Source organism: Pipistrellus hanaki, assembly GCF_964339955.1.
Source record: "Pipistrellus hanaki genome assembly, chromosome: 20".
In the NCBI taxonomy this organism is placed as follows: Eukaryota; Metazoa; Chordata; class Mammalia; order Chiroptera; family Vespertilionidae; genus Pipistrellus; species Pipistrellus hanaki.
Window position 1 is genome coordinate 4,197,275 of NC_140522.1, and position 24,720 is coordinate 4,221,994.

Below are 24,720 nucleotides of genomic sequence, written 5' to 3' on the forward strand. Positions count from 1 at the left end.
TAAACGTCTCCTAATGCCACCTCTTCCAAACAGACTCGCCCGGGCCGCGGTATTTTGCGCAAGAGCCACCCTCCAGGGGCCAGAGAGCCAGCTGTGGCTCGCGAGCCGCGGCTTGCCGACCGCTGAACTAGACGGTGAGCGTGTGATAGAGACACCAGCCGCTTACCCCTCTGCTGGCCACCGGGGTTTGGTGCATGTGCTCTGGGCCCTAGGAAAAGGCCAGTCCTAGTTCTGGCCGGTTTGAAAGCTCAGTGGATAGAGCGTCGGCCTGCGGACTGAAAGGTCCCAGGTTCGATTCCGGTCAAGGGCATGTACCTTGGTTGCGGGCACATCCCCAGTGGGGGGTGTGCAAGAGGCAGCTGGTCGATGTTTCTCTCTCATCGACGTTTCTAGCTCTCTATCCCTCTCCCTTCCTCTCTGTAAAAAATCAATAAAAAAAATATATTTTTAAAAAATAATAAGCTGAAACTGGTGTGGCTCAGTGGATAGAGCGTCGGCCTGGGGACTGAAAGGTCCCAGGTTCGATTCCCGGTCAAGGGCATGTACCTTGGTTGCGGGCACATCCCCGGGAGGGGATGTGCAAAAGGCAGCTGGTCGCTGTTTCTCTCTCATCGACGTTTCTATCTCTCTATATCTCTCCCTTCCTCTCTGTAAAAAAAATCAATAAAATATCTTTTTTTTTTAATTTAAAAATAATAAAATAAAGGCCAGTCCGATCCCTGGCTGGGCTGCTCAGTGCTCAGAGCGCCAGCCCAGGGACGAAAAGGGTTGCAGGTTCGGTTCCCGGTGGAGGGCATGGACGGGGGCTGCAGGTCCGATTCCCTGGCCAGGCTGGGGGGTCGGCTGCCCACCAGGAAGACAGCCCCTCGCCGTGTCCCCCGTGGGCGCGCCGCCCGTCGGGGGGCTCACCTCCAGCAGGTGCCCGTTCCTGCGCTCCACCACGGCGTGCAGCAGGGCCCGGCTGGCCCGCAGCACGCGCTCCAGGGGCGGCAGGCACTCGGCCTGGAGGCCGGCGCTCCGCACCAGGAAGACGCCCAGGCGCCGCTCGGTGGCCATGCCCGCCACGTCGCTCAGGTAGCCCAGGAAGCGGCCGAGGACCGTGCGGAACTGGGCCGCCGTGGGCTCCCACGCCGCCGCCATCCAGGCGCCCGTGGCCTGCGCCCGCTCCACCATCGTGCAGTACTTCACGAAGCGGCGGCTGTGGCCGCTCACCAGGCTCATGGCGCGGCCGAGCACGGCCAGCAGGCACACGATCTGCGGGGGGAGAGCACGGCAGGACGTCACTCCGAGAGGGAACAGGGACCGCGGCCTGATACCTGCATAATTCCTTTAAAAAAATATGTAGGACAGCCGAAGCCGGTGTGGCTCAGTGGATAGAGCGTCGGCTTGGGGACTGAAAGGTCCCGGGTTCGATTCCCGGTCAAGGGCATGGACCTTGGTTGCGGGCACATCCCCAGTAGGGAGTGTGTGCAAGAGGCAGCTGATCGATGACTCTCTCATTGATGTTTCTAACTATCTCTCTCCCTTCCTCTCTGTACAAAATCAATAAAATATAAATAAATAAATAAATAAATAAATAAATAAATAAATAAAAATATGTATGACAGTCGAAACCGGTTTGGCTCAGTGGATAGAGCGTCGGCCTGCGGACTGAAAGGTCCCGGGTTCGATTCCCGGTCAAGGGCATGGACCTTGGTTGCGGGCACATCCCCAGTAGGGACTGTGCAAGAGGCAGCTGATCGATGACTCCCTCTCATTGATGTTTCTAACTCTCTATCTCTCTCCCTTCCTCCCTGTACAAAATCAATAAAATACATTTAAAAAAAAAAAAATAAAAATAAAAATATGTATGACAGCCGAAACCAGTGTTGCTCAGTGGACAGAGCGTCGACCTGCGGACTACATTCTCTCATGAATTTGAACAAAAACAGTTTGTAAACGTACGTTGTTTTGGTAGACAGGGTCCATTTCAAACAGGGTCTGACAATCTGGCCACCTGGCTTGCTTCTTCAAGTCTGTTCTGCTTTGCTCTGCATTCGATAAATCCGAATCGGTAAAGTCAGACAGCCGGGGGTCTTGGACAAGAGGAATAATTTGGGCTGAAATACAGGAGTAAAAAAAAAGTTAATATTTTCCAAAGTCCTGACACTGTATAATTATCCGTGACATCTAGAACTACGGATAACTGAAATTGGCTTAATATGGGAACTAGACGGTATAAATGGGACTGAAAGGCAGGTGTAAAAGTTTGGATTTAATATTTTGGAAACAGCCGAAACCGGTTTGGCTCAGTGGATAGAGCGGCGGCCTGCAGACTGAAAGGTCCCGGGTTCGATTCCGGTCAAGGGCGTGTACCTTGCTTGCGGGCACATCCCCAGTAGTGGGTGTGCAAGAGGCAACCGATCGATGTCTCTCTCTCATGGATGTTTCTAACTCTCTATCTCACTCTCTTCCTCTCTGTAAAAAAAATCAATAAAATATATTTTAAAAAATAAAATACAATAAAGTAAATATAAAAAGATAAAAATATTATGGAAACAAAAGAATCACCCGTAGGAAACTGGTGGTAGCGTGATGAAGCGTTGATTAAAACGGAAGCTGAGAATAAGTCATTAAGCTTACAAGGATTTGGCGTGTGTGTGCTATGCAGAGACCGTTATACCAACGTGCGGATACAAAGATTAGAAGACACAGCCCCTGCTATCAATGTGTTCATAATCTGGCTGCATGCCTGGATGTCCACAGGGAAAAAAAAATAACTTTCACCTCCACTTCAGACTTTATAAAGTATCCACTCAAGATGCCCCATCTTCCTAAAAATAAAACACACATCTAGGATCTTCTAGGAGGAAATGCAGGAGAGGTCTGTGGGACCCGTGAGTTAGACTACGAGTCTTTAGACATAAAATCAATAGTATCATCGATGAAGACAAAAAAAAAAAAAAAATGGATAAGCTGTCCTTGATCAAAATTAAGAAGGTTAGCTCTGTGAGAAAGACACATTCTGCAAATCTTATAACTAATAAAGAACTTGTATCGAGAGTTGTATATAAAGACCTCTCATGACTCAACATTAAGGGCAGCGAGACAGACTGGATTCCTGAACTCACAAAAAAAAATTTAAATAAAATCAAGCAATGCATTGGAGCCTGGCCGGTGTGGCTCAGTGGTTGAGCGTCGACCTATGAACCAGGAGGTCACGGTTACATTCCCGGTCAGGGCACAGGCCAGAGTTGCACCTTCGACCTCCAGTAGGGGGCGTGCAGGAGGCAGCCGATCAGTGATTCTCTCTTATCATGGATGTCTCTCTCTCCCTTCTTCTTTGAAATAAATAAAAAATATATTTAAAAAACAAACAAACAGTGAATTGGATACTGGTTTAGGCTGGGAAGAGCGGCCTCTGAACGCAGAAGACCCTGGGGATGTGATTGGAGGAAGCTGCAGCATTCAAGGAGATCCCGGTATTTCGGGATCTCTCTGAGACCGAGACCGGAGAGAAGCGATCAGTTCGCTGGCCAGGCTGGTGACTGCCGTGTGACTTCAGAGTGTGTACACCCAGCTGGAAAAGCATTCATAGAAATCTATTGAAGCCCGGCCAGTGTGGCTCAGTGGATAGAGCGTTGGTCAGCACAGCAAAGGGTCTCGGCGCAGGTACCTGGGTTGCAGGTTTGATCCCAGGCCCTGGTCGCAGTGCGTGCAAAAAGGCGACCAATCAATGTGTCTCTTTCACATCGATGTTTCTCTCTGACTCCCTTCTCTTCCCCCACTCTTTCCACTCTCTATGAAAGCAATGGAAAATATCCTCAGGTGAGGATGAAACAATAACAAAAAACCTATGTAAGGTGGAAACAATACCTTTGTTTGGTTATGCTATAGAAGATATTACTTATTTAAGTCTCATAAAATTCTGTAGTACATTATTGAAAAAAAAAAAAAGAAAGAAAAAAGATCCAAGCTTCCACTCTTTTCCTAATTCTATGGCTGCAGGTATAATTCCCATGGATGCTCAAATAATTTCAAATTCACATATATTGACCCCAAAGAGTGTGAATGTATGATCTCTCATATTCCGTAATATCTGCCACATCCCTGGCCAAAAGCTTACAATGCCTAAATTTAAGAAAATATTGCTGAAGAACACAATGCATCTAACCAAACACTTGAAATACTTACTTATGCATTTTTCAATATCAGCCAGCATATTTTGAATTTTTACTGAAAAGTCCAGTCTGTTGGGAGCAATCAAGAGATTGGTAGGGAATTCTAAAAACCTACGAGAGGGAAAACAATGAAAGCAAATTTCAAAGGGATGCAGGAACCAGCAGCATCAAGTCCGATGGCTTGTAATTTCAGAAATGTGTGCTACTTACGAATCATCCTCGCCTTTACTGTCAAAGTCAGCCATGGCTTCTATATCTGTTAGAATCCATTGAAAGAAGGAGAAGAAAAAAAAATGGATTGATATTTATATCGGCTAGAGGACAAGCTGATATGTATCCGTGCTTCCCAAACACCCTAAGAATCAATTGGAGGTAACGCCCAGCCGGCACCCCCCGACCCCCAATTCTGATTAAATTGGTCTCAGATAGGGTGCATGCTAACCAGCGTCCCAGATGCTGTCCGTCCTCATGGAGGGGGCTCCTCTAATCCCACTCAGTGACCAGTGCTATTAAGATTTAAAAAAAAAAAAAAATGGCCGAGACCGGTTTGGCTCAATGGTTAGAGCGTCGGCTTGGGGACTGAAGGGTCCCGGGTTCGATTCCGGTCAAGGGCATGTACCTTGGTGGCGGGCATATCCCCAGTAGGGGGTGTGCAAGAGGCAGCTGATCGATGACTCTCTCATCGATGTTTCTAACTCTCTATCTCTCTCCCTTCCTCTCTGTACAAAATCAATAAAATATATTTAAAAAAAAAAAAAAAAATGGGCCCTAACCGGTTTGGTTCAGTGGAGAGAGCATCAACCTGTGGACTGAAGGGTCCCGGGTTCGATTCCGGCCAAGGGCATGTGCCTTGGTTGCGGGCACATCCCCAGAAGGGGTTGTGCAGGAGGCAGCTGATCGATGGGTCTCTCTCATCGATGTTTCTAACTCTCTATCCCTCTCTCTTCCTCTCTGTAAAAAAAAAAAAAAAAAAAAATCAATAAAATATATATTTTTTAAAATACAAATAAAAGATTTAAAAACGGGTCATGGCGTTACTGCCCGCACCCACTACAAAAGGCCCGTTACGTTTATACCTCCTGGGAGCATCACCATTGCTGAAAATCACAGCCGGCTGAGCGATCGTCCATAAGCGGCTGCCTTCTGTTCCCACCCGCGGTTTCCCTCCCCTCCACACTGCCCCTCTCAGCCCTCTCACCTGACAGCAGCTCCTCCAGGTGGAAAGCGGCGGGCTTCGGCTGCACCAGGAGGAGCTCGTCGCTCGAGGGTTTGACGATGCTGCCCGCCTCGGTCCCGGACTCCTCCTCGTCCAGCCCGGACCTCTCGGAGCCCCGGTCCGACCCCTGGGAGCTCCCGCTCGAGGTTCTGGAGGAGTCGCTCTCGGAAGGGACCCTCAGGTGCAGGTGCACCTCGAACACCGGTGCGCACTTGGTCACGTCCTTGTCCAGCTTAAGGGAATTCATAACCTAACGTGACAGGCGGGGGACGGTTCTGGTGATCATATGGGACTGAAGGACGTTCAGATAATACGGTCCTAAGTGTCACATGATCGATAATCACTTCAGTCTAACTGAGGAACCGTTGTATTGCCAGATCACTGCTATTGGCATGTTTTTAAAAAAGTAAGTTGTCCTGAGAGATGCAAATCAAAAACAACAATGCGGTACCATCTCACACCTGTCAGAATGGCCAACATGAACAAATCAACAAACGACAAGTGTTGGCGAGGTTGTGGAGAAAAAGGAACCCTCGTGCACTGCTGGTGGGGATGCAGACTGGTGCAGCCACTGTGGAGAACAGTATTGCCTCAAAAAACTGAAAATGGAACTCCCATTTGACCCAGTAATCCCACTCCTAGGTATATATCCCAAGAAACTAGAAACACCAATCAGAAAGGATATATGCACCCCTATGTTCATAGCAGCACAATCTACAATAGCTAGGATTTGGAAACAGCCCAGGTGCCCGTCAGCAGATGATTGGATCAAAAAACTATGGTACATCTACACAATGGAATACTATGCTGCCATAAAAAGAAGGAATTCTCATCATTTGCAGCAACCTGGATAGAATTAGAGAACATCATGCTGAGTGAAATAAGCCTATCAATGAAAGAGAAATACCACATGACCTCACTCATTTATGGATATTAAAAAACATTATAAATTGATGAACCAAAAGACAGATATAAAGACAATAAAGCAACAAGCAGACTCAAATGACAGCAGGGAGAGGAGGGAGATCTGGGGGAGATAAGAGATCAACCTAAGGACTTGTATACATGCATATAAGCACAACCAATGGACACAAAACTCTGGGGAGGGAGGGAATGTATGGGATGGGGGGCAATGGTATATGTACAAAGATAATAATTTAATAAAAAAATTTTTTTAAAGTAAGTTGTCCTAATCGGTTTGGCTTATTGGATAGAGGTGCATGTGTGTGTGCGTGTGTTTGTGTGTTTTGGGTTAAGAAATTGAGCATTTAATCAGAAGTCACATTTTAATTTCCAAACGTATTCATTTCACTGACTTTTCATGCATTCGTTCATTAAAAAAATCTATACTTCCATTTTCCAAAGACCACTTACCTTATCAATATCAGCTTCTGCTGGTAAGTCCGACTTTGGGACAGAAGTGGCATATAAGTTTGAAATAGTAGCAAATTCTTCATGATCGCTGGTTAACTTTCCAGTAAGAGCAATGGTGTCCTTGTATGTTCTAGATTAAGAAACGGAAAGGGAAAATACGGTCTTTTAAATTCTTTTTATCTTGTTCATACCCACAATGCATAAATAACTAGTCATCCCTCCAAAGAAATATGGCCAATGAATATGTGAAAAATATGCTTAGCATCCCTCATCATTAGGGAAATCGTGCTCAATGCCACTGAATTACATATCTAAACATGGTAAATTTTGTTATTTATATTTTACTACCTGGAAAAATTCTTATGTCTCATGTAAGTGGAAATGACTCAGATTCCAATGGAAGCTTATGGCTCCTCGAATCACCCTGGTATTTTTAAGAATAACCCTGAACTTTGAACTGGCCTTATACACAGAATTTCCAGACTTAACAAATAAAAGTATAAAACACCCGGTAAACTGGAATTTCAAACAAACAATATTTAATATAGGTAATATTTGAGACATACTAAAAAATCATTACGTGTCTGAATCTCAAAGTGTACTGGACAGCCCGTGTTTTATATGGCAATCAGACATATGCAGAATTTTGAAGAAATATTGGAAACATTTCTTAAGTTTTAGGGACAGTACTAAGTAAAGTATTGCAAGATCATTGTAAAAATTGAGCACATACAGCCGAAACCGGTTTGGCTCAGTAGATAAGAGCGTCGGCCTGCAGACTCCGGTCAAGGGCATGTACCTTGGTTGGGGGCACATCCCCAGTAGGGGGTGTGCAGGAGGCAGCTGATCGATGACTCTCTCTCATCGATGTTTCTAATTCTCTATCCCTCTCTCTTCCTCTCTGTAAAAAAATCAGTAACATATATTTTTTTAAAAATTGAGTACATACAATTTGCTATAAGAAGCATTTTCAAATTCTCACTTCTACTATTTCCTCTATAATGATGAGTGATGCTAAGCATAAAAAGGAATTTGGAACCATAGTGTTGCAAACATTGATTATCTATAATGGATAATCAATGTTTGCAACACTATGGTTCCAAATTCCTTTTATCAGTAAAAAAATAAATAAATATATATATATGATTTACTTGATTAGTTCTTCATTCTTCTTTTCCACGGAAAATGGCATTCTAGCAGAACTAGTAAATAATTCCAAAAGCAACGTGACCGCCGTGTTCATCAGCTGGCGGACCAGCTCCTGAAATATGTAGTCCACCAGCGTGAGGAACCTCAAGATTTTCTTTAACAAACGTCGATACACAGGCAGCTTCAGGTGGGATCTGGCATCTTTAGAGAAGCTCGACTCAAAATACTCTCTGATCCCTTCCTTTTCCGCCACCTACAATTCGATAAACACACACGTGCACTGAGACACACATGTATTGGCACTCTGTACAACGCATGGAAAATGTCCTGAACGTGCAGCTGGTTAGTTAATCAGCCAACTAACTAGTACTGTGCGTTTAGCACACGTTTTCCTCCACCCGCCCATTCCCAACATTGGCTCCAGGGATGCAATTTGAAGCGATTGCTTTCGTCAGCAGCACGCACACGGATCTGTTGAGAGAGGATGTGATTGAAGGATTACCTTTAAAAGCGTGATTTTCATCTCTGCGATGGCTTTTCCCCGGAGAGCCCCAAGTTTTTGGAATGTGCGGGAAGCTTGCTGTAACTGCTCCTCACAGAATTCATCGAGAGAGTACGTCCGAGACCTGTCCAGCTAAAGGATAATAAATGTTGAGTGGTGCAAAGCTAAAATTCTTTTGAGAGAGAGAGAGAGAGAGAGAGAGAGAGAGAGAGAGAGAGAGAGAGAGAGAGAGAAAGAGAGAGATAACATTCTGGCATTACAACGAGTATATTCTATAGTTTATATACCGTATTTTTCGGACCATAAGACGCACTTTTTTTCCCCCAGAAGTGAGGGGAAAAAGTCCCTGCATCTTATGGTCCAAATATAGCCTACACATATACTGTAAAAAAAAAGTTTTTTTACTTGCCCGGCTCTGTGTGGTCTCTGTGTGCTTGCCTGGCTCTAAAATGGTTCTAAATGCTGCTGTTTACTTTACAGGGTTGATTACATGTGTTTATGACTGTGATGTTGGGTTTTAATGCACATAAAATATTTTAGGACACTATTTGTTTCAGAATCTTTTTTTCTTCATTTCCCTTCTCTAAAAACTGGTGCGTCTTATGGTCCAGTGCGTCTTATGGTCCGAAAAATACGGCACTTAACCTTTTTGAAAGAACTATTCCATATACATTAAATTAAATCACTCATCGAGAAGTTCACCCTCTCTTAGAACTGTGGAACAGGAGGACTCATAAATTTAACCTAAACCTTTCAGTTGCAACTCATTACAACTTTTGACATGCTATCCTGCGGGAAGATTAGCTAGTAACTAACAGTTACGTGGTAGGTTATTTATAAATAATATCGCACGTTTGGAGTTTTGCAAATAAAGAACGGGCTGCATGACAGACTTAGGGTAAGTGCGAGGGAGAAATTATTGATAAGAAATGTTAACGATTAAAATTGACTGCCCGAGGGAATAAAGATCCTTACGGTATTTTAGAACAGGAGTCATCCCTAGGGGTGGTTTCCTTTATGGATCTAGAGATCTATATTCTTTTTATTCAAAACCCCATTTGTTCTTCCTTGTTTCTATACCCCAATGTTAGCTTATAGTAGTATACCTTTTCCTTCTTTTAAATACACTTCTTCTAGCTGATTTAAGAAAGGAAGGGAGATGGATAGAGAGATAGAAACGTCAGTGATGAGAGAGAATCATGGATCGGCTGCCTCCTGCACGCCCCCCACTGGGGATGGAGCCCGCAACCCAGGCACGTGCCCTTGGCTGGAATGGAACCCGGGGACCCTTCAGTCCACAGGCCGCTGCTCTATCCACTGAGCCACACCAGCCAGGGCTGCTTTTCCCCACCTTTACAAGGCAGATGCCCGACGGGTTGTCTTCACATTCACCATAGCCTTGATTAAAAGCATCTTCGCAGAGTCCCTTTACGTAGAGCAAGTAGCTTTGGAACAACTCATCGGCCCAAAAGAGGTGGGAGCACAGACTGGACCTGCAGGTGGGAGCACGGCCACGGCCTTGGTTACCTCTCCCGCAGAGCGAACGGAGCCGGCGCAGAGAGAACTCGGACCATCGGTCCCACACGCCTCTCGTCAGCACGTGTCACCTCCGTCACCCTGGCCTGGGGGTCGTGTTTTCCCACACATCTGCCGGATGTCACCAGCGGGGGAAACTGGGCAAAGGGGACACGAGGTTCTTCCCTCTACATCATTTCTTGCAACTGCATTTCTTTTTTTTTCCTTTTAAATATATTTTATTGATTTTTTTTTACAGAGAGGAAGGGAGAGGGATAGAGAGCTAGAAACATCGATGAGAGAGAAACATCAATTAGCTGCCTCCTGCACACCCCCTACTGGGGATGTGCCTGCAACCAAGGTACATGCCCTTGACCGGAATCGAACCCGGGACCTTTCAGTCCGCAGGCCGACGCTCTATCCACTGAGCCACACCGGTTTCGGCGCAACTGCATTTCAATCAGGAGACATATGTAACACTTAAAATAATCTCCAAGTAAGATGTTTAACAGCCGCAGCAGCAACGAGACTTGGCTGCCCGATAGCCTACAGCCACGGTCGGCAAACTGCGGCTCTCGAGCCACATGCGGCTCTTTGGCCCCTTGAGGGTGGCTCTTCCACAGAATACTATGGCCCGGCAAGTCTATGTTGAAAGAAGTGGTGTTAGAAGAAGTTTAAGTTTAAAAAATGTGGCTCTCCAAAAAAATGTCAACCGTTGTGCTGTTGGTATTTGGCTCTGTGGACTGATGAGTTTGCCGACCACTGGCCTACAAAATAGAACGCACTGTCATCCACCTCAGATTACTTAATCACTCCTCTTTTTGAAAGCAAAATGTTAGATCACATGACCAAGAGAATCTCATCCTAGACTCTTAATAGCACTCTGATTCCCTTACAGCACAGAATGGTGAACACGTGTATACACACACACACACACACACACACACAAACACACACCTACACATTTATATATACACACACACATAACATTATGTTTAACATATAAAAATATTAAAATGCAGACTTAATCATACATGTTATGGAATGTGACTTTCTAATCACTGAGTGAATCTGCATCCATATCTGCTTCCATGCTACATATTTAAAAGAATGCTTCCTCTTGGCATTTCTATCCAGACTTACCTGCTTCTGTCCGTCTTCATTCTTTTAACGGTCAACTTCCAAAAAACAAAGGCCTTATTCAATCTGAAAAGGAGGAGACTTCTCACAGTCTATATTCATAAGTCACAATTACATAAATCTAGTCATGGCTTAGTGAAACGAGAAAATTCTCTAGCCACCACATCCATCCTGAGCCACCACCTACAGCAAACACTAAACCATACCCCTTTCTCCCGAACAACCAACCGCATACAGAACAAAGTGCAAATGTAAATAAAAGTCATCATGATCCTCACAGACGCGTGATCAGATTTAGTTGCAACATTCCAATGAACATAAAAACTATATAAAAAATATATTCTTTTTCCTTAAACATTTACTGGCTCACTATTTTTTTAAAAATATATTTTATTGATTTTTTTACAGAGAAGAAGGGAGAGAGAGAGAGAGAGCTAGAAACGTCGATGAGAGAGAAACATCGACCAGCTGCCTCTTGCACACCCCCTACTGGGGATGTGCCCGCAACCAATGTACATGCCCTTGACCGGAATCGAACCCGGGACCTTTCAGTCCGCAGACCGACGCTCTACCACTGAGCCAAACTGGTTTTTGGCATACTGGCTCACTATTTTTAAGAGAGACTCAGATTTCAAGAAGAGTGAAGGTTCTGTTTTCAAGTGATAATGAAAAGGTACATGGATAAGAAATCACTGTACAGTGGTAAGTAAAAATGAAAGATAAATGTATGCCATTTTGATAATATTTAATACTTGCACTTTCTTAAAAAGATGCATTTGCGATATTGAAAACTCAGAGAGAGGGAACTAAGTGGTTTCTCTGGGGATCACTCCTCACCCTTAGCTTCTAACATATGAAACAGACACGTCAACTATTTCTGCAAATCTCCATCAATGTCCCCAAGTGCATTTTGCAGTTGATTTTATGCCCTTGCGGGACGAATGCCACATCACAGGCTCTCTCAGACATTTGCGCCTGAAGGACACCCTGTTATATAAACACGGAGGTGAACTGGGGTCCTTATTTGCCAAAGGGAAGTCCCTTATGCAGCCGGTAAGGGCTGGTGCGAAAGCTGAAGTGGTGGCAAGAGGAGGGCCCAAGCGGCCAGCCAACCAGCCCATCCGAGTGACGCCATTGGCTGATTCTGAATCAGAGACCGAGCCATCTAAGCCTGCTCCGGGCATCCCTGCCGTGTACACACAGCATCACCAGCTCGAGTCGTTAACTCCATATTTATCTTATTTTTGTCTTGGGAATGTTACTTGTTACAACATTAACGATAATTAAAAAAAAAAAAAACTTTACAAAATACATTAAAAAACAAATAACACTACAAGTCTTAACCTGACTAAAACTACATGTTTTCCTAACATGAATAAAGACAATGAATGATTTTCACTGAAGCCAGATGTCACATAAAAAGATGATTCTTGTCCAGCTGGCATGGCTCAATGGTTGAGCACCAACCTATGAACCAGGAGGTCAAGGTTCGATTCCTGGTCAGGGCACATGCCCGGTTTGCAGACTTGATCCCCAGTAGGGGGGGTGGTGCAGGAGTCAACTGATCCATGGTTCTCTCTCTCTCCCTCTCCCTTCCTCTCTGAAATCAGTGATTTCAGAGAGGAAAATTCATGCACTCAGGGGAGGAGGTCCCTCAGCCTGGCCTGTGCCCTCTCGCAGTCCGGGATCCCTCAGGAAATGTCCGTCTGGGGGGTGGGCCTAAGCTGGCAGTCAGACATCCCTCTGGCAGCCCAGGAGCCCTCAGGGTGCTACCGAGATGTCTATCCAGACCACCGCTGTGCTCGCAGCCATCAGCCCAGCTGTGGCTGAGTGGAGCTCCCCCTGTGGAAGCACACTGACCCCCAGGGGGCAGCTCCTGTGGAGCGTCTGCCCCCTGGTGGTCGGTGCGTGTCATAGCAACCAGTAGTTCCCGGTGGTCCCATCTTTAGGGTCAATTTGCATATTACCCTTTTAGTTATATAGGACACTATTTCATCTCCACCTGACATTTTGCATATATGTGTGTTTTTATCATCTCTCACCCATTATAATCCAAGTCCTTTGAGAGCTGGATAACTGGTTTGTTCAGCAGCATCTGGAATAATGCCTGGTTTATAGCAGACTCAATATTCATTTAATAGATAAATGCATCAAAAAGTAAACTAAGTCATTATAGTCCACTGAAGTTTGCTTGACTTTAAAATACCTTTTTCTTACCATATTCATCCAAAAAGATAAAATTAAGAGTTGTAATACTTAAGTGGGTAAGCTTCTTTAAAAATTATATATATATATATCTATATATATATATATATATATATATAGATATATATATATAGACTTTCCCATTTCCTCTATAATTCCCCATAAATATGGCTTTTCTATAGCTGAACCCAAATGTCACCCAGCGAATTACTATTTCAAAAGGATCCCATGACCAATCAGTTTTCCACTTCATTCATCTCACCGAAAATTGGAAACGACCTTGAATTTTTGTAGCGAATAGAAACACCTCCTCTCTAACAGCCATTCCATCGTAGGTGAGAGTTCTACTTCCTCTACGGCACCCGTTTTGGTAACCTGCAGATAGAAAGAATGACGTGACTTTCTTTTTTTTATATATGTATATTTTATTGATTTTTACAGAGAGGAAGGGAGAGGGATAGAGAGCTAGAAACATCGATGAGAGAGAATCATCGATCAGCTGCCTTCTGCACACCCCTTACTGGGGATGTGCCCGCAACCAAGGTCCATGCCCTTGACCGGAATCGAACCTGGGACCCTTCAGTCTGCAGGCTGATGCTCTATCCACTGAGCCACACCGGTTTCGGCCGTGACTTTGTTTCTTTAAAACATATGAACGATATCTTCAAGGAATGACGAGAGCCTGTATTTGGCTTAGAACCAGTGTCTTTATCATTAAGCTTTCTCTCTCTCTCTCTCTGACCCCCACACCACCTCATCTACAGCCGAATGTGATCTTCTTTCGTTCTGTATTACCTTTGAGACAAAGGATGCGGTCACCGTCCAGAATTCCTTGGAATGCCTCGCTCTGTGGGCAGAGACCACCTGAAGGTCGTATGGGTTACAGGAGGTGTTAGGGTGTCTCCGAGCGAGGCAATACACAAATTCGCCATCATCTTCTAGAGTTCTCTGAGGTTAAAAAAAAAAAAAAAGCTTTTTTAATAAACTCGACCAGAGTAAGCAGTCAAATGCCTGGCAAATTGCTCAGTAAATGGAGACGTCAATACAGATTAAAAAACCGCATTGAGAGAAAAGCGAACATCAAATTGTGTCTAATCAGAGTTCAACAAGATCCATCTTGATTTAATGCATTTAATTTTCCTTCTTATACCTAATGTGGTGATAAAGCATTCATGAACATTGATCTGTATGCTTACTCATGCATGCTTAATTTTTTTTTAAATATATTTTTATTGATTTATGAGAGGAAAGGAGAGGGAGAGATAGAAACATCAGTGATGAGAGAGAATCATTGATCGGCTGCCTCCTGCATGCCCCCTGCTGGGGATGGAGCCCACAACCCGGGCATGTGCCCTTGACCGGAATCGAACCTGGGACCCTTCAGTCCGCAGGCCGACGCTCTATCCACTCAGCCAAACCGGTTTCGGCCAATCACTGTAATTTTGAATTTTGCATCCAGTTTTACACACTAGGATTTCTTTCTGAATCACAAAAAGCTGATCAGCATGAACGTTAGAAGTGCATTCCAATTTCAGGCAGATGTCTGACCTGTTCCCCACTCTTTAAATAGGCAAAAGGAAGTGAGGTCAAACACTTCTCACAAGCATTCACCGTGAAACGAGATTATAACTTGATATGAATAATGATTCCAATCCTACATAAAAAAAGCATCGTATGCAAATTGTCCCTTCAACCATGAGTTGTCCGGGAGTTTGACCGGGGGGCAGGGGCGGCGGTGGGAAGGGTGGGAGGCCCAGGCTGGCAGCTGCTAGGGACCCTACCAGTGCACGGATTTCATGCACTGGGCCTCTAGTGTAGTATAATGAATGACATAAAGATTGAGACACATGCCGAAACCGGTTTGGCTCAGTGGATAGAGCGTTGGTCTGCGGACTGAAAGGTCCCAGGTTCGATTCCGGTCAAGGGCATGTACCTTGTTGCAGGCACATCCCCAGTAGGGGGTGTGCAGGAGGCAGCTGGTCGATGTTTCTCTCTCATCGACGTTTCTAGCTCTCTATCCCTCTCCCTTCCTCTCTGTGGAAAATCAATAAAATATATTTTAAAAAAAAGATTGAGACACAGTTTCCAACATTAACCTTTATAACAGTGCAAAGCTGAATAAAACAATACCTTTAGAGGCTTCTTCTGAGCTGCCGCTCTGGCGTCACTGTGACCCAATTTATAGCTCGGTAACTTTGTCGGCCAACCCAGCTTGCTTCTCAGCCTGACGATGTGTCGAATCACATCATCATCCTCCGGTTCTGGTTCGGAATATTAAAACGAGATCCAACGCCAGTGTAAGTATCACTTAAGGGTATGCATACTCTTCTAAATTTTTCTACATGGAAAAAAAAAATCTAGTGGGAGACCTACACTGAGAGTGTACACCGACTACAGAGTGAGAGGAGAAAATGTAGCTTAAAATTCAGTTTTAACGGAAGCTGAAAAGAAGCGGTACTATTTTTTCCATTTGAGGAAGAGGTCACCAAAGACCTAGCGACACAGGTGACTGGCAAAAAGAGAGACATCAGCACAGGCCCATACTCAGAAAGATGCTCCTCACAGAGGCCTGAGCAGGGCAGGGGCCACGGGGTCGGAAGAGAAGGGATGGCTACGTCAGAGGCAACTCATCTCCCTGAGAACGTTCATCCCGCTGACACCTTTCAGGCCAAATCTTTCTTTTCTTTTTTCTTTTTTTTAATATAGTTTATTGATTTTTTTTTTTTTTTTTTTTACAGAGAGGAAGAGAAAGGGATAGAGAGTTAGAAACATCAATGAGAGAGAATCATTGATCAGCCGCCTCCTGCACACCCCCTACTGGGGATGTGCCTGCAACCGAGATACATGTCCCTGATCGGAATCGAACCCGGGACCCTTCAGTCCGCAGGCCGACGCTCTAGCCACTGAGCCACACCGGATTCGGCCCAAGTCTCTCCTGATCTCCTAGCAGCTGACGATGCTCTCAAGAGACCAAGCGTAAAATGCAATAAGACCTTTGCTTCTAAAACCGTGATGCGATGGAAGCACACAAAACCACGGCGCCGTGTGAAAAAAGGATCGATTCTTCTGAACAAGCTCGGACAGTCACACCACGTACCTGTCCTGTCGTAGGACACGAGCCTCTTCTCCTTAGCTTTCAGGTAAGTACACGTTTGAACCTTTTTTCCCGTGGGTTTCTCTTTCTTCTTCTGGCGAACTGGTTTTGGAGCCACCACTTGCCGAGTTCTTTCTGGAAGGTAATCTGAGAATAAAACCATCATTAGCCGAAACCGGTGTGGCTCAGTGGATAGAGCGTCGGCCTGCGGACTGAAGGGTCCCGGGTTCGATTCCGGTCAAGGGCACGTACCTTGGTTTCGGGCACATCCCCAGTGGGAGGGGTGTGCAAGAGGCAGCTGGTCGATGATTCTCTCTCATCGATGTTTCTAACTCTCTATCCCTCTCTCTTCCTCTCTGTAAAAAATCAATATTAAAAAAAAAAAACATTATTAACTGAATAACCGCATAGTATTTCCACATACCAAGCAATACAGTCGATCCTTATATCATTACCAGGATTTTACATAAGCTCCGAGTCAAAACACCTCGGTTCCAAGACCAGTTATGAGCTTTGCCCCTGTTCTGCGATTTATTCTGTCAGTTACCAGTCTGTTTTGCTGTCCTCGCCTTGGAAATAAGGGCTGTTACAGTAAAAGCCTCATGGGATGAGGTAAAGATTAAGTTGGTAAATGTGTGTAAAGCGCTTGGTTCAGCGCTCTCTAAGGTTTAAATGTGGGTGTTTGATTTGATGATGACAAAAACGTGGATCCTCATTACAGAATACACAACCAAACCCTTTTGTTAACTGGCATTTGGTAGCTGAGCCCAGAAAATGTTCAGATATAAGTTCAGAAAAATTACAGCAGGCCTGTTTCTCACTCCTCCCATGACTTAACTGATTGGTGGATTAAAAAAAAAAAAAAAAATATATATATATATATATATATATATATATATATATATACACACACACACACACACACACACACACACACATTTTATTGATTTTTCACAGAGAGGAAGGGAGAGGGATAGAGAGCTAGAAACATTGATGAGATTGGTACATCGACCAGCTGCCTCCTGCACACCCCTCACCGGGGATGTGCCCGCAACCAATGTACATGCCCTTGACCGGAATCGAACCTGGGACCTTTCAGTCGCAAACCGACGCTCTACCACTGAGCCAAACCGGTTTCGGCTGTTCCCTTTATTTTTTTAAAAAAGAAATGTTTTTATTTTTATTTTTAGAAATAGAGGGAGAGGGAGAGAGAAATATCAATAAGAATCACTGATCTGCTGCCTCTTGCACGCCCCCTACTGGGGACCGAGCCTGCAGCCCAGGCATGTGCCCTGACCAGGAATCAAACCGTGACCTCTTTATTCTTGGGGCAACACAACCAGCTGGACGACTGTGTCCCCTTTAAAAGGCAAGGTTTATATTTAAGATATTGCTGATTGCTAGGACTAAAGAAAGAGTATTTCCATGTGTTTCCCTTGTTACTTTGACTCAATGCTATAAAAGTCCTTCTCATTCCCATTACGGAAAAGATAAGTCAACATGCCTGGATAGTCATCATCTTGATAAACTTCTGTTTTTTCTGGCTTCGAGGTTTCAGTAAACGGTCTGTATTTCGATATTTCGTCTTCTGTCGTTTGAGCTGGTTGATTCTGCGAGGGTGTGACCCTTTCGTAATTCTGATCTTCGAACTTAACAAATCTTCTAGACAAGGAAAAGACAATGCTGTGTTTAATGTCCTCTGTACCTTAAAAGCGTACGTCTTTATTCTGTACTTGACAACAGGACATCTGTCATTTCCAGACCCTGTTGACAGGTGCTTTGATAAGCAGACCTGAAATCAGGGGAGTCTATTCAAATACTAAACAGGTGTCAGTGATGCTGTCATCAAATTTCAAAAGCTGGAGGGCACTTAAGAATCCTCCTTCTTCAGCCTATATTGCGTGTGTTGCTTAGAAAATATCTCCTTATTCCACGGTAACTGCAAAATTCTCTTATACTTTTCCTAACAGTTTTAAAGTTTAGCCCTTCACAGGTCTTATAACTCATAAGTTCTTAAGTCCGTGATTTTTATTATGGCGACGGTCGGGTAATTTTCAACTTTTCTTTGAGTGCTTTTTGCCCTCCTCCTGCATAAAGAATCGGTTGTAAACCACTTGAAATGACAAACTGTAATCTAAACAGCACAACCTGGTAAGAATTCCAGGCACTGCCAGTCAGACAACTTACACTGCTCAAGCTTAGCTTGAAGTCTATAGTTTAAAAAAAAAATGATTGAATTCTTATATGATACAACTATTTAAAATTTTCAAAAGAGATTCATCTAACCTTAAATAATCATGACTTATTTTTAAATTTTTTATTTAAAAATATTTTTATTGATTTCAGAGAGGAAGGGAGGGAAGGAGAGATGGGAAGAAGGAGGGGGAGGAAGAGAGGGGAAGAGAGAGAGAGAGAGAGAGAGAGAGAGAGAGAGAAATATCAGTGGTTGGCTGCCTTCTGCACACCCCCCAATGGGGTTGTACCTGCAACCAAGATACATGCCCTTGGCCAGAATCGAACCTGGGACCCTTGAGTCCACAGGCTGACGCTCCATCCACTGAGCCACACTGGTCAGGGCTCCCTCTATTTTCTTAAAGCAGACTGTTAGCTCATTAACTTTTCAGCCTTTCTCATTTTATAATATACATTTTTATGGCTATACATTTCTCTCTAAACACTAAAATGGCTTTTTCACACAGTTTTTCATGTGCCTCATAGTTAATGGGGTAAAGTAAAGGTCCCTCTTTTTTTCTTTCTTTTACTATATTTTCAGTTCTAAGTTTTTCTAATTTCCTTTCATCCATGAGTTATAAAAATACGTTATTTTTTTTCAAATAGGATGTTTCATCCCCAAAGCTATGGGAGTTTTCTACGTACCCTCCTTCTAAGGGATTTCTGATTTCTCCATCTGCTCTGAACTGCCATTTTCTTAATTAAAACAAAACAAAACATTTTATTGATTTTTTTTACAGAGAGGAAGAGAGAAGGATAGAGAGTTAGAAACATCGATAAGAGAGGAACATCGATCAGCTGCCTCCCGCACACCCCCTACTGGGGATGTGCCCACAACCAAGGTCCATGCCCTTGACCGGAATCGAACCTGGGACCTTTCAGTCCACAGGCTGACACTCAATCCACTGAGCCAAACTGGCCAGGGAGCTGAACTGCCATTTTCTACCCATATCCATACCCAGAACCACTAGCCTTTGGCCTCTCTGGGATTTCTCAAATGTTGGTTAGTCTCTCCCACCCATCAACCTCTCTCTCTCCTTCTTGGCATGTCAGGGGGGGGGCTAAGGAGCCAGCAGCCATGTTCATCTGCCTCTCTCCTTAGGTCCCACCTTCCAGAAGAGTAAGGTTTTCTAAATGCCAATCCTTACCAACCCTCATATGACCTTCACGTTTTTTCCATCGGCAAACTGACTTCCTGCTAGATAAATAGTGTTAACATTTTAACAGAGTTACATATTTTACCTTGACTTTATGTTTCTTTGCTCCTCCGCGTGTTGACATAGTGTTGTCAAATCAGTGGGTATATAGGACGCCATGTTTTTTCCCCCGAATAAGACTATGAAGTAGTAGGCTATAAAAGAAATACTTTTTATTTTTATTTTTTTAAATATATTTTATTGATTTTCTTAGAGAGAGAAAGGGAGAGAGATAGAGAGCCAGAAACATCCATGAGAGAGAAACATCGACCAGCTGCCTCCTGCACACCCCCCACTGGGGATGTGCCCGCAACCAAGGCACACGCCCCCAACCAGAATCGAACCCGGGACCCTTTAGTCCGCAGGCCGACGCTCTATCCATGGAGCCAAACAGGTTTCAGCAAGAAATGCTTTTTAATGTAAAAGATGGCTTCACAGCTATGACTACAGGAATTCAAAACTGCCCATGCAACCTTACCCAGGTGTTTCCAGTTGTTAGAGCATCAGCCTGCACACTGAGGGCCACGGGTTCGATTTCTGGCCAAGGGCATGTACCGGGGTTGCAGGTGTGATCCCTGGCCCCATGTGTGGATCATGTGTGGGAAGCAACCAATAGATGTGTGTCTCTCTCACATCACTGTCTCAATGTCTCCCTCCCTCCCTCTCTCTCTCCTCTGTGAGGTCTCCACTTCCTGTCCCTGGTTTTCGTGGTTCTCTCCATCTATTCTCCAGCTGATTAGTCAGGGTGGTTTTTCTGTATGTTAGGTTTCATTCCAGTTTGGTCCTGGGAGCGTGTCAGGGTAGCAACCATTTATTCCACCACCATATTTTTTTTTTCCAATTTATAAGTCGTTTATGCTGTTCACATTATGCAAATTTCAGTTATCAACCACAATGTTAGGACAGTAACTGAAACAGAAAGGAAAACACTAAGGCAGGGGTCCTCAAACTTTTTAAAGTGGGGGCCAGATCACGGTCCCTCAGAGAGCTGGAGGGCTGGACTATATGAACTACTAATTCCTACTGTAACACCTCGGCCGCGCTCACTGCCCAAAAAACCTGGCGGGCCGGATCAGACTCCTCTGCGGGCCGCATGTGGCCCGCGGGCCGTAGTTTGAAGACCCCTGCACTAAGGGGATGGGGATGGGGAAGGTTCAGAATGTGGCCTGACAGGTTTCTGAGGGTCCTCTCCTTTAGTCTGCAAATAATGTCAGCTTCATGTGTTTAGGAGAGTAGACCATCCAGGATTCACGTATTATTCACATGCCTTCTCCAATGTGTGATTTAAAAAAAAAAAAAAAAAAAAAAAGAGTGACTTTAATGATGATTAACTGAAATGGAAACCAATTTAACTATAATGAAGGATCTCTTTATCTATTATACCACAAACAGGCAGTTACCTCCATCTGTCTTAAAAATTTATTTCAAAAGTTAAGGCACAATTAACTATACCTTATTCATTCCCTCAAAAGCAAAAAATATATATATGTACTATTCAGCATACAAAAGTTACACATTGAAAGTGCATAAGTATCTCTCTCTCTTAATTGGCCCACTCACTGAATTTACATTTGGTCATCCTTACTTTTAACATGTACAGAATTCTTCATATCAACGTCGGCCACTAATCCACCACCATTTTTAATCTTTCCACTCCTGGGACTTTACCGGAAGAAACCCGAAGCACTAATTCGCACCCCTGTGTTTGTGGCAGCGTTATTTGCAACAGCCAGGATTTGGAAGCAGCCCACGTGCCCACCTGTGGGCGAGTGGATCGGAAAGCTGTGGTGCATTTATGCCATGGAATACTGCTCACCCACAAAGGGGGAAATCTTATCATTTACAGCCCGGATGGACCTGGAGCGTATTACGCTAAGTGAGACAAGCCAGTCAGAGAAAGACAAGCTCCACGATTTCACTTACGTGAGGAATAATGAACCAAACAAACTAGCGAACAACAAGAAAAATATGCCCGCAGAGAGAAAACAATAACACGCGCATTAAACTTATTTAAATACACAGTCCATTCAAAACAACGATGGATTACAAAGAAAACGAGAGTAGACATTCCTCCTTAGTCAGAACCATCCGACAATTAGACCACTGAGCCATTCTCTTACTCGCACTTGGATGCAGCTGTAGCAGTTTTTAGAAACCCAGAAGAGCATTAAATGCATCCAGTACTTTAAAGACTGGAAACAAAACAAAACGAGTGCTCAGTAAAGAAGCTAGAAACTGAACAAGCTCAAAGGAGGAGAAATGATTATAGCAGAAGACAATAATAAAGACCAATCAAACTAACAGCCGGTGAAGGAAAAAAAAAAGAAACGGCACTCAAACGGCTCTCCCTTAATCCCAATTAAGCGAGAGACACGGGCCCACAGGCCTTCCCAGGTGAGCGTCATCAAAGATGCCAAAGACAGAAAACCCTCCCACAGACGTTCCGAAATCAGGAGGAAAAGCTTCTGAACCCACTTATGGAGACTAAAGCGTCAGTGCTCCCCAAACCAGACGTACATGCACCCCCAAAAATTCACAGACAGCAACGCTTCCGAACATGCATGCAAATGTCCCAAATAAAACATGAGTAAGTCAAACCCAACAATGTGTGTTGATGTGTGTGTGTGTGTGTGTGTGTGTGTGTGTGTGAAATATCTATCTATCTATCCATCCATCCATCCATCCATCCATCCATCCATCTATCGGTCGTTTGATAAGAGTTTACCCCGTGAAGGCTGGTACCATATCTATGGATGTTACTAATGTAATTCTCTGTGTGAACTTACACGTTACGTCTGTCCACGTTCAATCTCACATACCCATCCACATCTGTGCTGTGTAAACATGCATTGTGTGTGCATATCTGACACAGTAAATGGTGGCCACGTTTTTCTCCGAGTCCATTACACACTCATGACTTGGGGGAGACACCCCTCCCCCCGAAACTCCCCTTCATCCAGAAGAGAGCTCCCTCACCTGGCCGAGAGGAGACTTCGCGTGGGGGGTGACCGTGGATTATAGCATGGTACCCCTGAAAGCTCTATACTATTATTAACCGAGGCCACCCCCAAATAAGTGCAATAAAAAGGTAAAAAATAGGGGGGAGGGGGGCTAGTCCTGCACTAGGAAGGGAAGCCCTTTGGGGGAGGGGCATTTGTCGGAGGCATGTGGGGTGCACAGAGGGAGCCCCACGAATGCCCACGGCCTGGGGGGGGGGGGGGTGAGAGGTGCGCCCACCTGTCCCTCCGGGGCCCCCGCCGCCCAGGGTGCTGGGCCCACAGACACGAAGGGCGGATGTCCCAGGGGGTCCCCGCTGCCCTTACCTGCTCCGGCCCCGCCTGGGGCCCAGCGGCCAAGGTCAAGGTGAAGCCTGCACGGGCTGGGGGAGGGGGGCTCCAGGCGAAGGCGACCCCGAGGGAGGGACAGCGGAAGGCCAACCCCTTGGGAAGCAGCGGCCACCGAGCCGGGGTTAGGGGGCGCCCCGTACAGGCCAGCAACGCCCACGGAGGTTCCCGGCCCCGCGGCCCCTGAAAAGGATGCTGGGAGGCGCGGCGGGGCGGGGCGGGCGCAGGTGAGCTGGACCAGGTGCCTGCGCGGCTGCGCTCCCTGCAGTGCCCACGCGGGGGCGCTCATGTGCCCGCGGGCGGCAGGTCCGACACCTGCACCAGCTGCTCAGGCTCGCGGCCACCTGCGGGCCCACTGTGTGTCCTAAAAGGGCAGGGGCGAGGTCGCGGGCAGGTGATTCTGGGAACCCTCCATCCCTCTCCCTTCCTCTCTGTAAAAAAACAATAAAATATATTTTAAAAAATAAATAAAAAGGATTGTCTTTTTTTTTTTTCCTCTCCTCCCTTGATTGGCCTGTTTTTTTCTCCCTCGGGCCGGTTAGCTTTTTTTTTAATTTAATTTTTTTTAAATATATTTTTATTGCCGAAACCGGTTTGGCTCAGTGGATAGAGCGTCGGCCTGTGGACTGAACGGTCCGGGGTTCGATTCCGGTCAAGGGCATGTACCTTGGTTGCGGGCTCATCCCCGGTGGGGGATGTGCAAGAGGCAGCTGATCGATGACTCTCTCTCATCGATGTTTCTAACTCGCTATCTCTCTCCCGTCCTCTCTGTAAAAAATCAATAAAATATTTAAAAATATATATATATTTTTTAATTATTTTTTTACAGCAAGGAAGAGCTGTCTCCTGCACATCCGCCACTGGGGGGGTGTGGAGAGGAGGGATCGAGCCCACAACCCGGGCACATGTTCCTGACCAGAATCGAACCTGGGACCCTTTAGTCCGCAGGCCGACGCTCTGTCCACTGAGCCACACCGGCCGGGGCCTCCACATGCTTTCAATGTTACAATCTTAGATGATCCATGGACTCAAGTCTGTGTGGGGGATAAGGCCAAGTTAGAGAGCGGACACATGCGCACCTCACTACCCAGGACCCTTCAGTCCGCAAGGCGACGCTCTGTCCACTGAGCCACACCGGCCAGGCCAGTAGAGGGATTTTATTTTTTTATTTTTAAAATATGTTTATTGATTTTTTTTTTTACAGAGAGAAAGAGAGAGGGATAGAGAGTTAGAAACATCGATGAGAGAGAAACATCCATCAGCTGCCTCCTGCAAACCCCCTACTGGGGATGTGTGCCCACAACCGAGGTCCATGCCCTTGACCGGAATCGAACCTGAGATCCTTTCCGTCTACAGGCCGATGCTCTATCCACGGAGCCACACTGGTTTCTGGCGAGTCAGAGGGATTTTAATTTCAGGCTTTTCCCTTCATCAGCAGCCTCACTTGCAGAGCGCCTGTCAGCCACAGAGCAGGACACTGACGACAATAATGAGGGCCGAGGGCTGACGACGCACCTCCCAACCTCAGCAGCTGGTCACGCACTAGCCGTGGGGCCTGGCTAGCATCGCCCGGGGCCCTGGGACCAGAGTGCC

General features: G+C 45.3%; 1 protein-coding gene across 1 annotated transcript in view; it reads right to left on the reverse strand.

Moving 5' to 3' along the window:
* The window catches only part of DNAH14 (dynein axonemal heavy chain 14), a gene marked incomplete at its 5' end in the record, with an annotated part of 100,450 nt that extends 83,932 nt beyond the window's left edge, over positions 1 to 16,518 (reverse strand). Inside the window, 13 exons of the mRNA XM_084868502.1 lie at positions 910 to 1,254; positions 1,945 to 2,075; positions 4,174 to 4,271; positions 4,371 to 4,416; positions 5,359 to 5,626; positions 6,751 to 6,880; positions 7,902 to 8,152; positions 8,402 to 8,533; positions 9,753 to 9,894; positions 13,099 to 13,151; positions 14,057 to 14,209; positions 15,392 to 15,522; positions 16,359 to 16,518. Of these exons, the coding sequence (XP_084724628.1) occupies positions 910 to 1,254; positions 1,945 to 2,075; positions 4,174 to 4,271; positions 4,371 to 4,416; positions 5,359 to 5,626; positions 6,751 to 6,880; positions 7,902 to 8,152; positions 8,402 to 8,533; positions 9,753 to 9,894; positions 13,099 to 13,151; positions 14,057 to 14,209; positions 15,392 to 15,522; positions 16,359 to 16,518 (2,040 nt within the window). The remainder of the gene's footprint in view (positions 1 to 909; positions 1,255 to 1,944; positions 2,076 to 4,173; positions 4,272 to 4,370; positions 4,417 to 5,358; positions 5,627 to 6,750; positions 6,881 to 7,901; positions 8,153 to 8,401; positions 8,534 to 9,752; positions 9,895 to 13,098; positions 13,152 to 14,056; positions 14,210 to 15,391; positions 15,523 to 16,358) is intronic.
* Positions 16,519 to 24,720: the final 8,202 nt, after the last annotated feature.